This window comes from Pongo abelii, chromosome 11, assembly GCF_028885655.2.
Source record: "Pongo abelii isolate AG06213 chromosome 11, NHGRI_mPonAbe1-v2.0_pri, whole genome shotgun sequence".
NCBI classification, from domain to species: Eukaryota; Metazoa; Chordata; class Mammalia; order Primates; family Hominidae; genus Pongo; species Pongo abelii.
Genome location: NC_071996.2, coordinates 28,061,019 through 28,076,818, shown reverse-complemented (window position 1 = coordinate 28,076,818; position 15,800 = coordinate 28,061,019). Strand labels below are relative to the sequence as shown.

General features: G+C 37.1%; 1 protein-coding gene across 5 annotated transcripts in view; it reads left to right on the top strand.

The window, feature by feature from the left end:
* Positions 1-15,800, top strand: part of EPB41L5 (erythrocyte membrane protein band 4.1 like 5) — a 181,006-nt gene that overhangs the window by 66,824 nt on the left and 98,382 nt on the right. For all 5 annotated transcript variants that reach the window (XM_063712728.1, XM_024243166.3, XM_024243164.3 and 2 more), the window contains 4 exons: positions 7,384-7,453; positions 10,556-10,725; positions 11,772-11,878; positions 13,446-13,473. In XM_063712728.1, coding sequence (XP_063568798.1) covers positions 7,384-7,453; positions 10,556-10,725; positions 11,772-11,878; positions 13,446-13,473 — 375 coding nt within the window. The remainder of the gene's footprint in view (positions 1-7,383; positions 7,454-10,555; positions 10,726-11,771; positions 11,879-13,445; positions 13,474-15,800) is intronic.

The following is a 15,800-nucleotide window of genomic DNA, read 5'->3' as shown; positions in this document are numbered from 1 at the left end:
TTTTTAAGTTATCAAGGGTTACATTAAATGGTTCTTCTGTTCCCCGTGGAACTGTTTGCTGCACAGGTTGCTTTCCAGCTTTTATCTTGAGACTTCCCTTTCCCGTGTTCTCAGCTAGGGTCCTGTGTGGTCCTCCCATGGTTTCCTTTTTCTTTGTCCTCCCTGCCCCCGGCAACTGCCTAAGTAAAGAAAGTAACTGCCTAAGAAAAGTAATTTGTTTGAATCCTTAAATGCCTTAAAATGATTTTTTTATCTTTTATTCTTTCTTGATAATTAGGCTGAGGATAGAATTTTAGGTTGAAAATTATTTCTCTCAAAAAATTGAAGGTAGTATTTCTTTTTTTTTTTTTTTAATTGTACTTTAAGTTCTCGGGTACATGTGCAAAGCGGGCAGGTTTGTTACATATGTATACATGCACCAAGTTGGTGTGCTGCACCCATTAACTCGTCATTTACATTAGGTATATCTCCTAATGCTATCCCTCCCCCCCCCCACCCCACGACAGGCCCCAGTGTGTGATGTTCCCCTTCCTGTGTCCAAGTGTTCTCATTGTTCAGTTCCCACCTATGAGTGAGAACATGCAGTGTTTGGTTTTCTGTCCTTGCGATAGTTTGCTCAGAATAGTGGTTTCCAGCTTCATCCATGTCCCTACAAAGGATATTAACTCATCCTTTTTTATGGATGCATAGTATTCCATGGTGTATATGTGCCACATTTTCTTAATCCAGTCTATCATTGATGGACATTTGGGTTGGTTCCAAGTCTTTGCTATTGTGAATAGTGCCACAATAAACATACGTGTGCATGTGTCTTTATAGCAGCATGATTTATAATCCTTTGGGTATATACCCAGTAATGGGATGGCTGGGTCAAATGGTATTTCTAGTTCTAGATCCTTGAGGAATCGCCACACTGTCTTCCATAATGGCTGCACTAGTTTACAGTCCCACCAACAGTGTAAAAGTGTTCCTCTGTCTCCACATCCTGTCCAGCACCTGCTGTTTCCTGACTTTTTAATGATTGCCATTCTAACTGGTGTGAGATGTATCTCATTGTGGTTTTGATTTGCATTTCTCTGACAGCCAGTGATGATGAGCATTTTTTCATGTGTCCATTTGCTGCATAAATGTGTTCTTTTGAGAAGTGTCTGTTCATATCCTTTGCCCACTTTTTGATGGGGTTTTTTCTTGTAAATTTGTTTGAGTTCTTTGTAGATTCTGGATATTAGCCCTTTGTCAAATGGGTAGATTGCAAAAATTTTCTCCCATTGTGTAGGTTGCCTGTTCACTCTGATGGTAGTTTCTTTTGCTGTGCAGAAGCTCTTTAGTTTAATTAGATCCCATTTGTCCATTTTGGCTTTTGTTGCCATTGCTTTTGGTGTTTTAGACATGAAGTCTTTGCCCATGCGTATGTCCTGAATGGTATTGCCTAGGTTTTCTTCTAAGGTTTTTATGGTTTTAGGTCTAACATTTAAGACTTTAATCCATCTTGTATTAATTTTTGTGTAAGGTGTAAGGAAGGGATCCAGTTTCAGCTTTCTACATATGGCTAGCCAGTTTTCCAGGACCATTTATTAAATAGGGAATCCTTTCCCCATTTCTTGTTTTTGTCAGGTTTGTCAAAGATCAGATGGTTGTAGGTATGTAGTATTATTTCTGAGGGCTCTGTTCTGTTCCATTGGTCTATATCTGTGTTTTGGTACCAGTACCATGCTGTTTTGGTTACTGTAGCCTTGTAGTGTAGTTTGAAGTCAGGTAGCGTGATGCCTTCAGCTTTGTTCTTTTGGCTTAGGATTATCTTGGCTATATCGGCTCTTTTTTGGTTCCATATGAACTTTAAAGTAGTTTTTTCCGATTCTGTGAAGAAAGTCGTTGTCAGCTTGATGGGGATGGCATTGAATCTATAAATTACCTTGGGCAGTATGGCCATTTTCACGATATTGATTCTTCCTATCCATGAGCATGGAATGCTCCTCCATTTGTTTGTGTCCTCTTTTATTTTGTTGAGCAGTGGTTTGTAGTTCTCGTTGAAGAGGTCCTTCATATCCCTTGTAAGTTGGATTCCTAGGTATTTTATTCTCTTTGAAGCAATTGTGAATGGGAGTTCACTCATGATTTGCCTCTCTGTTTGTCTGTTATTGGTGTATAAGAATGCTTGTGATTTTTGCACATTGATTTTGTATCCTGAGACTTTGCTGAAGTTGCTTATCAGTTTAAGGAGATTTTGGGCTGAGATGATGGGGTTTTCTAAATATACAGTCATGTCATCTGTAAACGGGGACAATTTGACTTCCTCTTTTCCTAATTGAATACCCTTTATTTCTTTCTCCTGCCTGATTGCCCTGGCCAGAACTTCCAACACTATGTTGAATAGGAGTGGTGAGAGAGGGTATCCCTGTCTTGTGCCAGTTTTCAAAGGGAATGCTTCCAGTTTTTGCCCATTCGGTATGATATTGCCTGTGGGTTTGTCATAGATAGCTCTTATTATTTTGAGATAACGTCCCATCAATACCTAATTTATTGAGAGTTTTTAGCATGAAAGGGTGTTGAATTTCATCAAAGGCCTTTTCTGCATCTATTGAGATAATCATGTGGTTTTTGTCATTGGTTCTGTTAATATGATGGATTACGTTTATTGATTGGCATATGTTGAAGCAGCCTTGCATCCCAGGGATGAAGCCCACTTGATCTTGGGGGATAAGCTTTTTGATGTGCTCCTGGATTTGGTTTGCCAGTATTTTATTGAGGATTTTTGCATCGATGTTCATCAGGGATATTGGTCTAAAATTCTCTTTTTTGTTGTGTCTCTGCCAGGCTTTGGTATCAGGATGATGCTGGCCTCATAAAATGAGTTAGGGAGGATTCCCTCTTTTTCTATCGATTAGAATAATTTCAGAAGTAATGGTACCAGCTTCTCCTTGTACCTCTGGTAGAATTTGGCTATGAATCCGTCTGGTCCTGGACTTTTTTTGGTTGGTAGGCTATTAATTATTGCCTCAATTTTAGAGCCTGTTATTGGTCTAGTCAGGGATTCAAGTTCTTCCTGGTTTAGTCTTGGGAGGGTGTATGTGTCCAGGAATTTATCCATTTCTTCTAGATTTTTTGTTTATTTGCGTAGAGGTGTTTATAGTATTCTCTGACGGTAGTTTGTATTCCTGTGGGATCAGTGGTGATATCCCCTTTATCATTTTTTATTGCATCTATTTGATTCTTCTCTCCTCTTCTTTATTAGTCTTGCTAGCGGTCTATCAATTTTGTTGATCTTTTCAAAAATCAAGCAGCTCCTGGATTCATTGATTATTTGAAGGATTTTTTGTGTCTCTATCTCCTTCAGTTCTGCTCTGATCTTAGTTATTTCTTGCCTTCTGCTAGCTTTTGAATGTGTTTGCTCTTGCTTTTCTAGTTCTTTTAATTGTGATGTTAGGGTGTCAGTTTTAGATCTTTCCTGCTTTCTCTTGCGGGCATTTAGTGCTATAAATTTCCCTCTACACACTGCTTTAAATGTGTCCCAGAGATTGTGGTATGTTGTGTCTTTGTTCTCATTGGTTTCAAAGAACATCTTTATTTCTGCCTTCATTTTGTTATGTACCCAGTAGTCACTCAGGAGCAGGTTGTTCATTTTCCATGTACATTTGAGTGGTTTTGAGTGAATTTCTTAATCCTGAGTTCTAGTTTGATTGCACTGTGGTCTGAGAGACAGTTTGTTATAATTTCTGTTCTTTTACATTTGCTGAGGAGTGTTTGACTTCCAACTATGTGGTCAATTTTGGAATAAGTGCAATGTGGTACTGAGAAGAATGTATATTCTGCTGATTTGGGGTGGAGAGTTCTGTAGACGTCTGTTAGGTCTGCATGGTGCAGAGCTGAGGTCAATTCCTGGATATCCTTGTTAACTTTCTGTCTTGTTGATCTGTCTGATGTTGACAGTGGGGTGTTAAAGTCTCCCATTATTATTGTGTGGGAGTCTAAGTCTCTTTGCAGGTCTCTAAGGACTTGCTTTATGAATCTGGGTGCTCCTGTATTGGGTGCATATATATTTAGGATAGTTAGCTCTTCTTGTTGAATTGATCCCTTTACCATTATGTAATGGCCTTCTTTGTCTCTTTTGATCTTTGTTGGTTTCAAGTCTGTTTTATCAGAGACTAGGATTGCAACCCCTGCCTTTTTTTGTTTTCCATTTGCTTGGTAGATCTTCCTCCATGTCTCTATTTTGAGCCTATGTGTGTCTCTGCAGGTGAGATGGGTCTCCTGAATACAGTACACTGATGGGTCTTGACTCTTTATCCAATTTGCCAGTCTGTGTCTTTTAATTGGATCTTTTAGCCCATTTACATTTAAGGTTAATATTGTCATGTGTGAATTTGATCCTGTCATTGTGATGTTAGCTGGTTATTTTGCTCATTAGTTGATGCAGTTTCTTCCTAGAATCAATAGTCTTTACAATTTGGCATGGTTTTGCAGTGGCTGGTACCGGTTGTCCCTTTCCATGTTTAGTGCTTCCTTCAGGAGCTCTTGTAAGGCATGCCTCGTGGTGACAAAATCTCTCAGCATTTGCTTGTCTGTAAAGTATTTTATTTCTGCCTCACTTATGAAGCTTAGTTTGGCTGGATATGAAATTCTGGGTTGAAAATTGTTTTCTTTAAGAATGTTGAATATTGGCCCCCACTCTCTTCTGGCTTGTAGAGTTTCTGCTGAGAGATCTGCTGTTAGTCTGATGGGCTTCCCTTTGTGGGTAACCTGACCTTTCTCTCTGGCTGCCCTTAACATCTTTTCCTTCATTTCAACTTTGGTGAATCTGACAATTCTGTGTCTTGGAGTTGCTCTTCTCGAGGAGCATCGTTGTGGCATTCTCTGTATTTCCTGAATGTGAATGTTGGCCTGCCTTGCTAGATTGGGGAAGTTCTCCTGGATAATATCCTGCAGTGTGTTTTCCAACTTGGTTCCATTCTCCCCTTCACTTTCAGGTACACCAATCAGTTGTAGATTTGGTCTCTTCACATAGTCCCATATTTCTTGGAGGCTTTGTTCATTTCTTTTTACTCTTTTTTTCTCTAAACTTCTCTTCTCGCTTCATTTCATTCATTTGATCTTCAATCACTGATACCCTTTCTTCCAGTTGATCGAATCAGCTACTGAAGCTTATGCATGCGTCACGTAGTTCTCATGCCATGGTTTTCAGCTCCATCAGGTCATTTAAGGACTTCTCTATACTGGTTATTCTAATTCGCCGTTTGTCTAATCTTTTTTCAAGGTTTTTAGCTTCTTTGTGATGGTTTCGAACTTCCTTCTTTAGCTCGGAGAAGTTTGATCATCTGAAGCCTTCTTCTCTCAACTCGTCAAAGTGATTGTCCATCCAGCTTTGTTCCATTGTCCATCCAGCTTTGTTCCATTGTGTTCCTTTGGAGGGGGAGAGGTGCTCTGACTTAGAATTTTCAGCTTTTCTGCTCTGTTTTTTCCCCATCTTTCTGGTTTTATCTACCTTTGGTCTTTGATGATGGTTACGTACAGATGGGATTTTGGTGTGGATGTCCTTTCTTTTTGTTAGTTTTCCTTCCAACAGCTGCAGATCTGTTGGAGTTTGCTGGAGGTCCACTCCAGACCCTGTTTGCCTGGGTATCACCAGCGGAGGCTGCAGAACAGTGAATATTGCTGAACAGCAAATGTTGCTGCCTGATTGTTTCCCTTGAAGCTTTGTTTCAGAGGGGTACCCGGCCGTGTGAGATGCCTGTCTGCCACTACTGGAGGGTGCCTCCCAGTTAGGCTACTCGGGGGTCAGGGACCCACTTGAGAAGGCAGTCTGTCCGTTCTCAGATCTCAAACTCCATGCTGGGAGAACCACTGCTCTCGAAGGTAGTATTTCATTTAGTTTTGCATCTGAGTGTTCTTGCTGGGGACTCTGTGAGAGGCTTGAGTTGAACACCTTTACAGTTGTCCCTTGATGTGTGAAGAACCTTGGGCAATTATCTTACAATTTCTTGGGTGTTAAATCCCCTCATACCTCCAGCTTGTCCTGTGGGCAAATGGAACCTGCTTCCAGGCCTAAGAATGCTTTAGGCAGAGAGATAAAGGCTCCTTTTCTACGTTTTTATAAAGTTGTCTTGAGAGTTAATTAATACTTGTAAAGCACTTAGAAGAATACTTAGGGCAGGCCAGGTGGCTCACTCCTGTAATCCCCACCAAGGCGGGGGGCTCACCTGAGATCCGAAGTTCAAGACCAGCCTGACCAACATGGTGAAAACCTGTCTCTACTAAAAATACAAAGATTAGCCAGGCATAGCATGATGGCACGCACTTGTAATCCCAGCTACTCTGGAGGCTGAGGCAGGAGAATTGCTTGAACCCGGGAGGTGGAGGTTGTAGTGAGCTGAGATCACGCCACTGCACTCCAGCCTTTGTGACAGAGCGAGATTCTGTTTCCTTTCCTTTTCCTGCTATTATTTATTCATTATTGTTTTAGTAAAGCTCTTGTAAAGTTATGTTTTACATCTATTTCATATGTTATATTTAAAGATTAGTCAATCAGAGTGTCACATTGTTTCGACATTCACAATTTATGGAAATACAGAGTTCAAATGTGTGGTAGGTGGTTTGGAATTTACAAGTGGGAGATACAGTTGGAAAGTGGGCCATAAAGCGAGGTTAAAAAAATTAAGATGTGTTTTCTCAAACCAAAATTCTCGTTGAAAACAGAGTTGAGGCCAGTTGCAGTGGCTCACGTCTGTAATTCCAACACTTTGGGAGACCAAGGTATGAGGATCACTTGAGCCCAGGAATTTGAGACCAGCCTGGGCAACGTAGCGAGGCTGTCTCTACAAAGAATACAAAAATTAGCCTGGTGTGGTGTGGGAGTAAGGCTGAGGTAGGAGGATTACTGGAGTCTGGGAAGTTCACGGCTGCAGTGAGCTATGAACACACTACTGCACTCCACCCTGTGCGATGGAGGGAGAACCTATCTCAAACAAACGTAAAGAGTTGAAATCCATCATCAGTGTTTTTCTTTATGGCTTTCTTTTTTAAGCTTTATGGTCGTTCCTATGTCTAGTTCCTGTGCTGCTGCTCTGCTTTAACACTGAAACAATTTTCCCTAGACCTAAAGAATCTCTTACACCATAATCGAGACCTATCAAATACATAGATTTCGTTTGTGTTAACATTTTTAATGTCTGATATGTGCAGCCTCAATTTTGTCAGAGATGTTGCTTTTGAAATATGTGCTGTGTTTTTCTGTTTCCTGTCTTTTCATGGGCATTGCAAGTAATGTTTACCCTCCTGTCAATTTTTAATTCAGGAGTTAGATGGTTAAATGTATTTGAAATAACAATTTTTTCATATTTAGAGAACATTTGTTTGTAATTTGGCTTTTATTCTCTTATTATATTATAGGCCAAAGATAACCAGATTGGATTTTAAGAAGAATAAATTAACCTTGGTGGTTGTAGAAGATGATGATCAGGTAGGAATGAAATTATATTATATTACTTGTTTAATTTAACAGTGACTGTATTATGTGGTAACGTATTTCTCTGAAAGAGGGAATGTACGTCATTGTTTTAAAGAGCCACAGAATGCAGACAGTATAATTAATGCTTTAAATAATTTCCTTACTTGGGTCATACCATGCTAAAAATATGGTTTTCTGCCCTTAGGATGAAAAAATAATATAAAAGTGTCTTCTTGTTTCTTCATTGATCATATATCTGAGGTGTATAAAAAATTACATTTAAGTGACCCAGCCAGTCACCCAGGCTGGAGTGCAGTGGCACTATCATAGCTCACTGTAACCTTGACCTTCTGGGCTCAAGTGATCCTCCCGCTCACTCAGCCTCCTGAGTAGCTGGGACTGCAGGCACATGCCACCACGCCTGGCTAATTTTTTCATTTATTTGTAGAGACAGGGGATCTCAGTATGTTGCCAAGGTTGCTCTCAAACTCCTGGCCTTAAGTAATCCTCCCATCTTGGCTTCTCAACATGTTGAGATTACAGGAGTAAGCCACTGTGGCAGACCAACTTTATCTCTTTATTAACTGATCAAAAAGATCTACCTAATAATAATAAAGCCTTTTGAATTAAAGATTACCTTTGTATCAGTTACAGTGTAGTTCTTAATTGATACATGCATGGATGCAACTCACATGCATTGTTTTTAATGCAAGAAGCCAGATTTAAAAAATTATGTATTGAATGACTGCATTTATATGATACTTTAGAAAAGGCAAGAAGAATTTTACTTTATGCAAATTAATAAATTTTAACATATGCATACGGATATAGATAAAAGCAATTTGAGCAAAATGTTAACAGTTGTTGAATCTAGACACTATGTATATGGGTATTCAGTTTTTCTGTTTGTTTAAACATTTTTATAACGATGAAAAGATTTTTTTTTAATCCAGTTCTTTCATTTTCCTCTGCTCAGTAATTTGACTGCTATACTTTTCCCATTTTAAACACACAATGAGATACTATGCAGCCATAAAAAAGAATGAGATCTTTTTTGCGGGACCATGGATGGAGCTGGAGGATATTATCCTTAGCAGAGTAATGCAAGAACAGAAAACCAAATACTACATGTTCTCACTTACAAGTGGGAGCTAAATGATAAGAACTTATGAACACAAAGAAGGCAACAACAGACACTGGGATCTACTTGAGTGGAGAGGGTGGGAGGAGGGAGAAGAGTAGAAAAGATAATTAACTGAAAGATAACTGGACTTAATACCTGGGTGATGAAATAACATGTGCAATAAACCACCATGACACGTGTTTACCTATGTAACAAACCTTCTCTTGTACCCCAAACCCAAAATAAAAGTTAAAAAATAAAAAAGAGTGCTGCTCTGAACACTAAGGTGTATGTATATTTAGCTTTTGTAGGTACTGCCAAACCTCTTTCCAAAGTATTTAATATGAGTTTATACTCCCGCCAGCAATGTTATTGGTGTTTTTTTTCTTTTTTGCTAATGTTTGGAATTCTGTCTTTTTCATTGTAGCCATTCTTGTGGAGTAGAATGTGGTTTTAGTTTGTGTTCCCCTAATGACGACTCTGATTTAGTACTTATTTATGTAGTTATTGGATATGTGGATATCTTCTTTATGAAATGCTTACTCAAATCTTTTGCTCATTTTTCTATTAGGTCATGTGCCTTTTATTCATTGAAAAAATTCCTTGTGTGTTCTGGATATTAATTCTTTGTCAGATATTAGTGTTGCAAGTATTGTCTACTCCTTGTTTTGCCCTTTTTCCACTGCTTTTATTTTTAGATGACATGTAATAATTGTACATATTTATTGCATACAGAATGATATTTTGATACATGTATACAATTTGTAATTATCAGATCAGGGTAGTTAGCATATCCATCTTTACTGTCTTAATAGTGTCTTTAAATAACCTGAAAAGTACTAAAAATTATAAAATAGATAACCATCTTATTCATGATCTAGATTTAACATTTTTTACATTTTGCTTCAGATCCCTTTTAGAGAAAGATAAATACAATTATGTGCATGAATAAATAATACCAACTAAAGTCTAACCCCCTGACTACCTACCCCCTTTTTTCTGGTACCTGGTCACCAATATTGGAGGGTATTATATGTATTTTGTAACTTTTTCCAAATATTAACACATATTAGAATTGTTTTAAAAACTTGCATAATTATATATATTTGCAGCTTGCCTGTTTTATCTAAACGTGTACCTATGTAGATCTAACATATATATATGCTATTGTGTAATATGAATAAACAATAGCACATTCATTCATTCATCATTTATTCATTTATCCCTCTGTATAATTTTTTACATATGCCACTATTTACTTGACCATTTCTCTTTTTTTGGACGTTTAGGGTTTGTACCAAGTTTTACTATTATAAATGAGACTGAGGAAATATACATCTTCATATATAACTTTTGATGTTTAGGAAATAATTTTCCCCAGAGAGGCAGTATAACTTAGTTGTTAGAGGTGTGTGTGGATTCTGGAGCAAGACTAATGGTTAAGTTCATTTCTGGTTTTCTTTCTTAATAGCTTTGTGATTTTGGGCTTAATTTCTTTGAGCCTCAGTTTCCTTATCTATGAAATGGGGCTAATGATAGTATCTACTCATTGAGATAATTTATGTGAAATCCTTAGAAAAATTTCTATATGAATGTTAACTATTATAATTAGACTCATGGGAGTGAGATTACTAGGACAAAAATGTGAGCATATTTAGGGCTGTTGATACATACTGCCAGATCTGATATGATTCCTCAAATTATAATTATACAGTTATCCCAAATAATGGCAGATGAAATCTCATTTTATATCTCTCTGACAAATGAGATCATGTAAGTAGAGGGGAATAACTCCTAGGAATAATTTTGTATTGGCTGATGAAATGAGCAACTTGATTTCAACTCTGCCTTTATTATGTTGATACTATAAAGAGTGTCAATTTCAGGGAGCATACTAGATCCTTTATTCATGGATGTGTTTGTATCTCAGAATAGGAGATAGGACTGTTTGAGCTAGTAATCATCCTTTTATATATACTTTTCTTTTTCAGGGCAAAGAACAGGAACATACATTTGTCTTTAGACTGGATCATCCAAAAGCATGCAAACATTTATGGAAATGTGCTGTGGAGCATCATGCTTTCTTCCGCCTTCGAGGCCCCGTCCAAAAGAGTTCTCATCGATCAGGATTTATTCGACTAGGATCACGATTTAGATATAGGTTAATTTTAATAGCTGTTTTATCTATCTTTCATTGCATACAGGCCAAAAAATTTAGGCCAACCTTCTCTTTTTTACAGATATGGTAACTAAGGTAGAGAGGAATAAAGTGGTTTGCCAGAGTCTTCCACTGGCCAAAATAAAATAGAAAAATGGTATTGTTATTGGTTATAATTTCTTGAATAGATGGGAAACAGTAATTGTATAATGGCTTTTATATCCCTCTGGATGTTTACTTTATATATTAACCCACTCCCAGTTTATCTATTTAACAAGAGGTTTATGGACTCTCCACCCACCACTGGATACCCATATAGAAGAGGGTTTCTTGTACTGAATGGGATATTAGTCTGGATAACATTTGTGGTCCTTTATAAACCTGAAGGTCATTATTCTCATGACTCCTTGTTTGTTGTCATGAGTTAGAAATGTTTTGGTTTACTGGAGAGTGGATTATTGCTTGTGAGTTTTCTGCATGCCATGGAAATCAGTTAAAGAAGGAATGGATTGTACCAATAAAGGGGCCAGTTGATTATGTGGCGTTAATAGAAGTAGTATTTTATTCTACTTATATTAAAAGTAAGGAGGCATTTTCTGAACAGAATTTAAATGGAAATCAAGGAGAATAAGACAATAGTCTTAAAAAACATTTCTGGAAAATTATACTGAAAAGTGAATATCACAATTAGAAAAAGTAACTGAAAATATTCTTTTAATTACACACTTTGCACTGAGGAATGTAGATGGGAAAGAGAGGGAGTTTCCATAAAAGGACAGATATTCCAAACTTATTTAATGTGTACTTAGGTGGTATGCATGCATACGAGAAAAATAAAACCAACATAATCTGTTGCATCTTTCACAAAAGCCTAAAGAGTGAAAGAAGCATATGGTAAAGAGAGAGATCAAGAGTATTAGTAGTTGTTCCTGTGCGATGAAGTTTAGGATGAGTCTTTTAAGGAGAACCTGAATGTAGACTGTCTTATTTGTGTGTGTTTTATTACTGTAGACTTAAAATTTCCCTTACTTCTGTTATGCCTCATTTAGTGGGAAAACGGAGTATCAGACCACAAAAACCAATAAAGCAAGAAGATCAACATCCTTTGAAAGAAGGCCCAGCAAACGATATTCTAGACGAACTCTACAAATGAAAGGTGAAGTGCAACCCTCTTTCAACGGATTATTTTTCCTTGACAATTAATTATGTGTTGGTGGTGTTTCCATAAGAGGAAGTTACCTGAATCTCCTCCTCAGGTCTGTTCCAGTCAACTAAAGTACTTTTCTGGCAGAATCAATTTCATGGGATACACAGAGAAAAATTGCCTGTATTGTTAGCAGAGATTAAACTTTATGTTAATCCCAATTCAAATGATAGTCTGAGGTTATGTTCAGTTTTTGTATACAAAACTGTTTCTGTAGAGCAACATATTCTCTCCCTTTTTGACTTATAGATCTCATTCTAAAACATCCCTTAATCCCCTTAGGAATTTTTAAAAACATTTTTATTTATTTATTTATTTTGAGATAGTCTCACTCTGTTGCTCAGGTTGGAGTGCAGTGGCATGATCTCAGCTCACTGCAACCTCCACCTCCCAGATTCAAGTGATTCTCATGCCTCAGCCACCTGAGTAGCTGGGATTACAGGCATGCGCCACCACTCCAGGCTCATTTTTGTATTTTTAGTAGAGATGGGGTTTTGCCTTGTTGGCTGGGCTGGTCTTGAACTCCTGACCTCAAGTGATCTGTCCACCTTGGCCTCCCAAATCCTAAAAGGATTACAGGCATTCCTGGCCAAAACATTGTCTTGTGATGAATGTTTTTTAAGTAAAATTTATTTCATATTGTATTATAATATTAAGGATTCTATTAAATACTATTTTAAAATATATTCATCATTGTTATACATAGACATTTCCTAATTCATAATTGTTACTTGCTGATTAAGGTCAATTATATAAGAAAAAGCACGGTTTACCTTGACAAATAAATTAAACCTTGTGTTCGGTTTTAAACTGAATTTGCATTAAAATGAATTTGCATTAAAATGCAAATTTAATTTTAAGTATTTCCACTGTCAGAGTCATCACCAGTTGTCCAAAAACAACTGTAATGATCTGATGTTTGGCAGTATTGACTTTTTTATAAAAATGATTTATACTCATAAGTTTTGGTGTGGCTGTAAATTAAATATACAGCTATAAGTGAATTGTGATGATTTTAAAACCCTAAGTTTCCTCTTGGTTTCCACTGATGATAATTCATAATCAGTCTGCTCACTCTGGAGGCTTACAGATCGGTTCTGTTTAAAAGGAGGAGATATATATGCATTGTATTGCTTTATTTGAAAAATGAAAATAATTGTCATTGTTGACTCTATGGTGTGAATCCCAAAACACTTTGGTGAATTGAAGGTTTTTAGATTTATGGTTGAGGCCAAATGTGATGGCTCACACCTTTAATCCCAGCACTTTGGGAGGCCAAGGTGAGAGGATTGCTTGAGCCCAAAAGCTCAACTCTTAGGAGTTTGAGACCAGCCTGGGCAACAGTAGTGAGGCCCACCCCTATCTCTACAAAAACATGAAAGACCCTTTCTCAAAGAAATAAATTTATGGTTGTGAAACACAGCTTGTAAAGCAATTAGTTAAAATTTTGCTTTGAATAGTGCAGCAGTTTATCATGTAAGGTGAAACTAATGAGGCGTTATCTTTTTTCTTCTGTTAGCATGTGCTACAAAACCTGAAGAACTTAGGTAAGTAATGTTTTGCAACTTAGGAATTGATATAGAATGTTTGGGATGTATGTAGTTGCTATCATTAAACAAATATTTAAGACCTATCAAAATGTCAAGTTGTCCGTAAGGCACCAGGGATATGTCAGGGAATAAATGAACATGTAATGCCAGATAAAATTGACATGATGAAAAATTAAAGCAGTTTAAGGAAGTAAAGAATGGGGTTGGGGCAGATGAGCCATTCATAAAGAGAATGACATACGTTTGTTATTGGCAAGTGGCTGAGGATCTAAAGATAAATTATGATCCTTATACACAAGGAGCACAAAGGAGAAAGGTTGATTTGCAAATAAGCAATTTTCTTCCTGGGATAAATCCCACTTGGTTGTGGTGTATAGTCCTTCTTTATGTTATATCTTGCTGGATTTCATTAGCCTAGTATGTTTTTGGATTTGTGTGTCTATTCATCAGAAATATTGGCCTGTAGTTTTCTTACAATGTCATTGTCTGGTTTTTTATGTAGGGTGAGTAATACTGGCTTTACAAAATAAGTTTGTATATGTTCCCTCCTCATCTATTTCTTGGGAAGAATTTGTAAATAATTGGTATTAATCATTTAAATGTATGGTAGAATTCACCATTAAAGCCATCTTTCTCTTTATATGAAGCTTAAAAATTCTTACGAGAGATCTATTCAGATTTTCTTTTCTTCCCTTTTTTTTTTGTTGGGGCAGGGGTGGGGGGCGTGCAGGGCCTAGCTCTTTCACTCAGGCTGCAGTACAGCAGCTTGAGCATGGCTTATGGCTCACTGCAGCCTCACCCTCCTAGGCCCAAGTGATCATCCCACCTCTGCCTCCCAAGTAGCTGGGACTACAGGCACTTGCCATCATGCCTGGCTAATTTTTAAATTTTTTGTAGAGATGGGGCCTCCCTGTATTGCCCAGGCTGGTCTCAAACTCCTGGGCTCAAGCAATCCTCCTGCCTCTGCCTCCCATCTTGCTGGAATTACAGGCGTGAGCCACAGCGCCAGGCCCTCCCAGATTCTCTTTTTCTTCTTGATTCAGTTTGGGAGTTTGTGTCTTTCTAGAGTTATGTCTCTTTTATCTATGGTATCTAGTTTGTGGGGATACAGTTTGTATTCCCTTTTCCTTTGTATTTCTGAAAGTTCCATAGTAATATCTCCTCATTCCTTTCTGATTTTTAGTATTTTGAGTTTTTTTTTTTCTTGACTAGTCTAGCAAAAGGTTTGTCAATTTTGTTGACGTTTTCAAATAGAAAAGCTTTTGGTTTCATTGATTTTTCTGTTTTTCTGTTTCATTAATTTTTGCTCTATAATATTTTTTCCTTCCACTTGCTTTAGGTTTGGTTTGCTGTTTTTCTAGTATTTAAGGTGGAAGATTAGGTTATCTGAGATCTTTATTTTTTAACATTTAAAGATATTAAATTTCCTTTCAAGCACTGCTTTAATTCAGTAAGTTTTGCTATGTTGTGTTCTTGTTTTTTGGTTACCTCAAATTATTTTCTAACTTGTGATTTCTTCTTTGACTTGTTTGATTACTTAGGAGTGTGTTGCTAAATTTCCATGTATTTGTGAATGTCAAAATTTTATTTTTTTCTAATTTTATTCCATAATGGGTAGAGGACATACTTTGTGTGATTTCAATCTCTTTAAACTTATTGAGACTTTTTTTATGGCCCCTCCATATGAGTCACCCAGGAAAATAGTTTATGTGTACTTAAGAAGAGTATATATTTCGCTGTTTCTGAGTGGAGTGTTTTATAGATGTCTGTTAGTTTATTGCGTTCAGATCTTCTGTTTCATTGTTCATCTTTTGCCTAGATTTAATCCATTATTGAGAGTGGAGTATTGTAGTCTACAACTATTGTCTATTTCTCCCTTCAGTTCTTTCTGTTTTTATTTCATGTATGTTGTGGATTAGGGGTAGGTATGTATGTGTTGTTAATTGTTATATTATCCTGATGGACTGTTCCTTTTTATCTCTAGTAACTTTTGTTTTAAAGTTGATTTTATTTGATGTAAATATTGCCAGTCCAGTTTTCATATGGTTGCTTTTCCATGATATAACCTTTTCATCAAGTCTGGAAGTTTTTACCCATTATTTCTCTAGATATTCTTTATGCTGTCTTTCTCTTCTCCTTCTGGAATTCTCATTAACATGTAAGTTGTTACATTTGATGGTGTCCTGCAGGTCTCTGAGTCTGTTTGCTTCTCTTTATACCTTTTTTTTTTTAAGACTACATAATCTCATTTGACCTGTCCTCAAGCTTACTGATCTTTTTTTTTTAAACCACTTAAATGTTTGTTTCACTGGAGAAAGTATCTG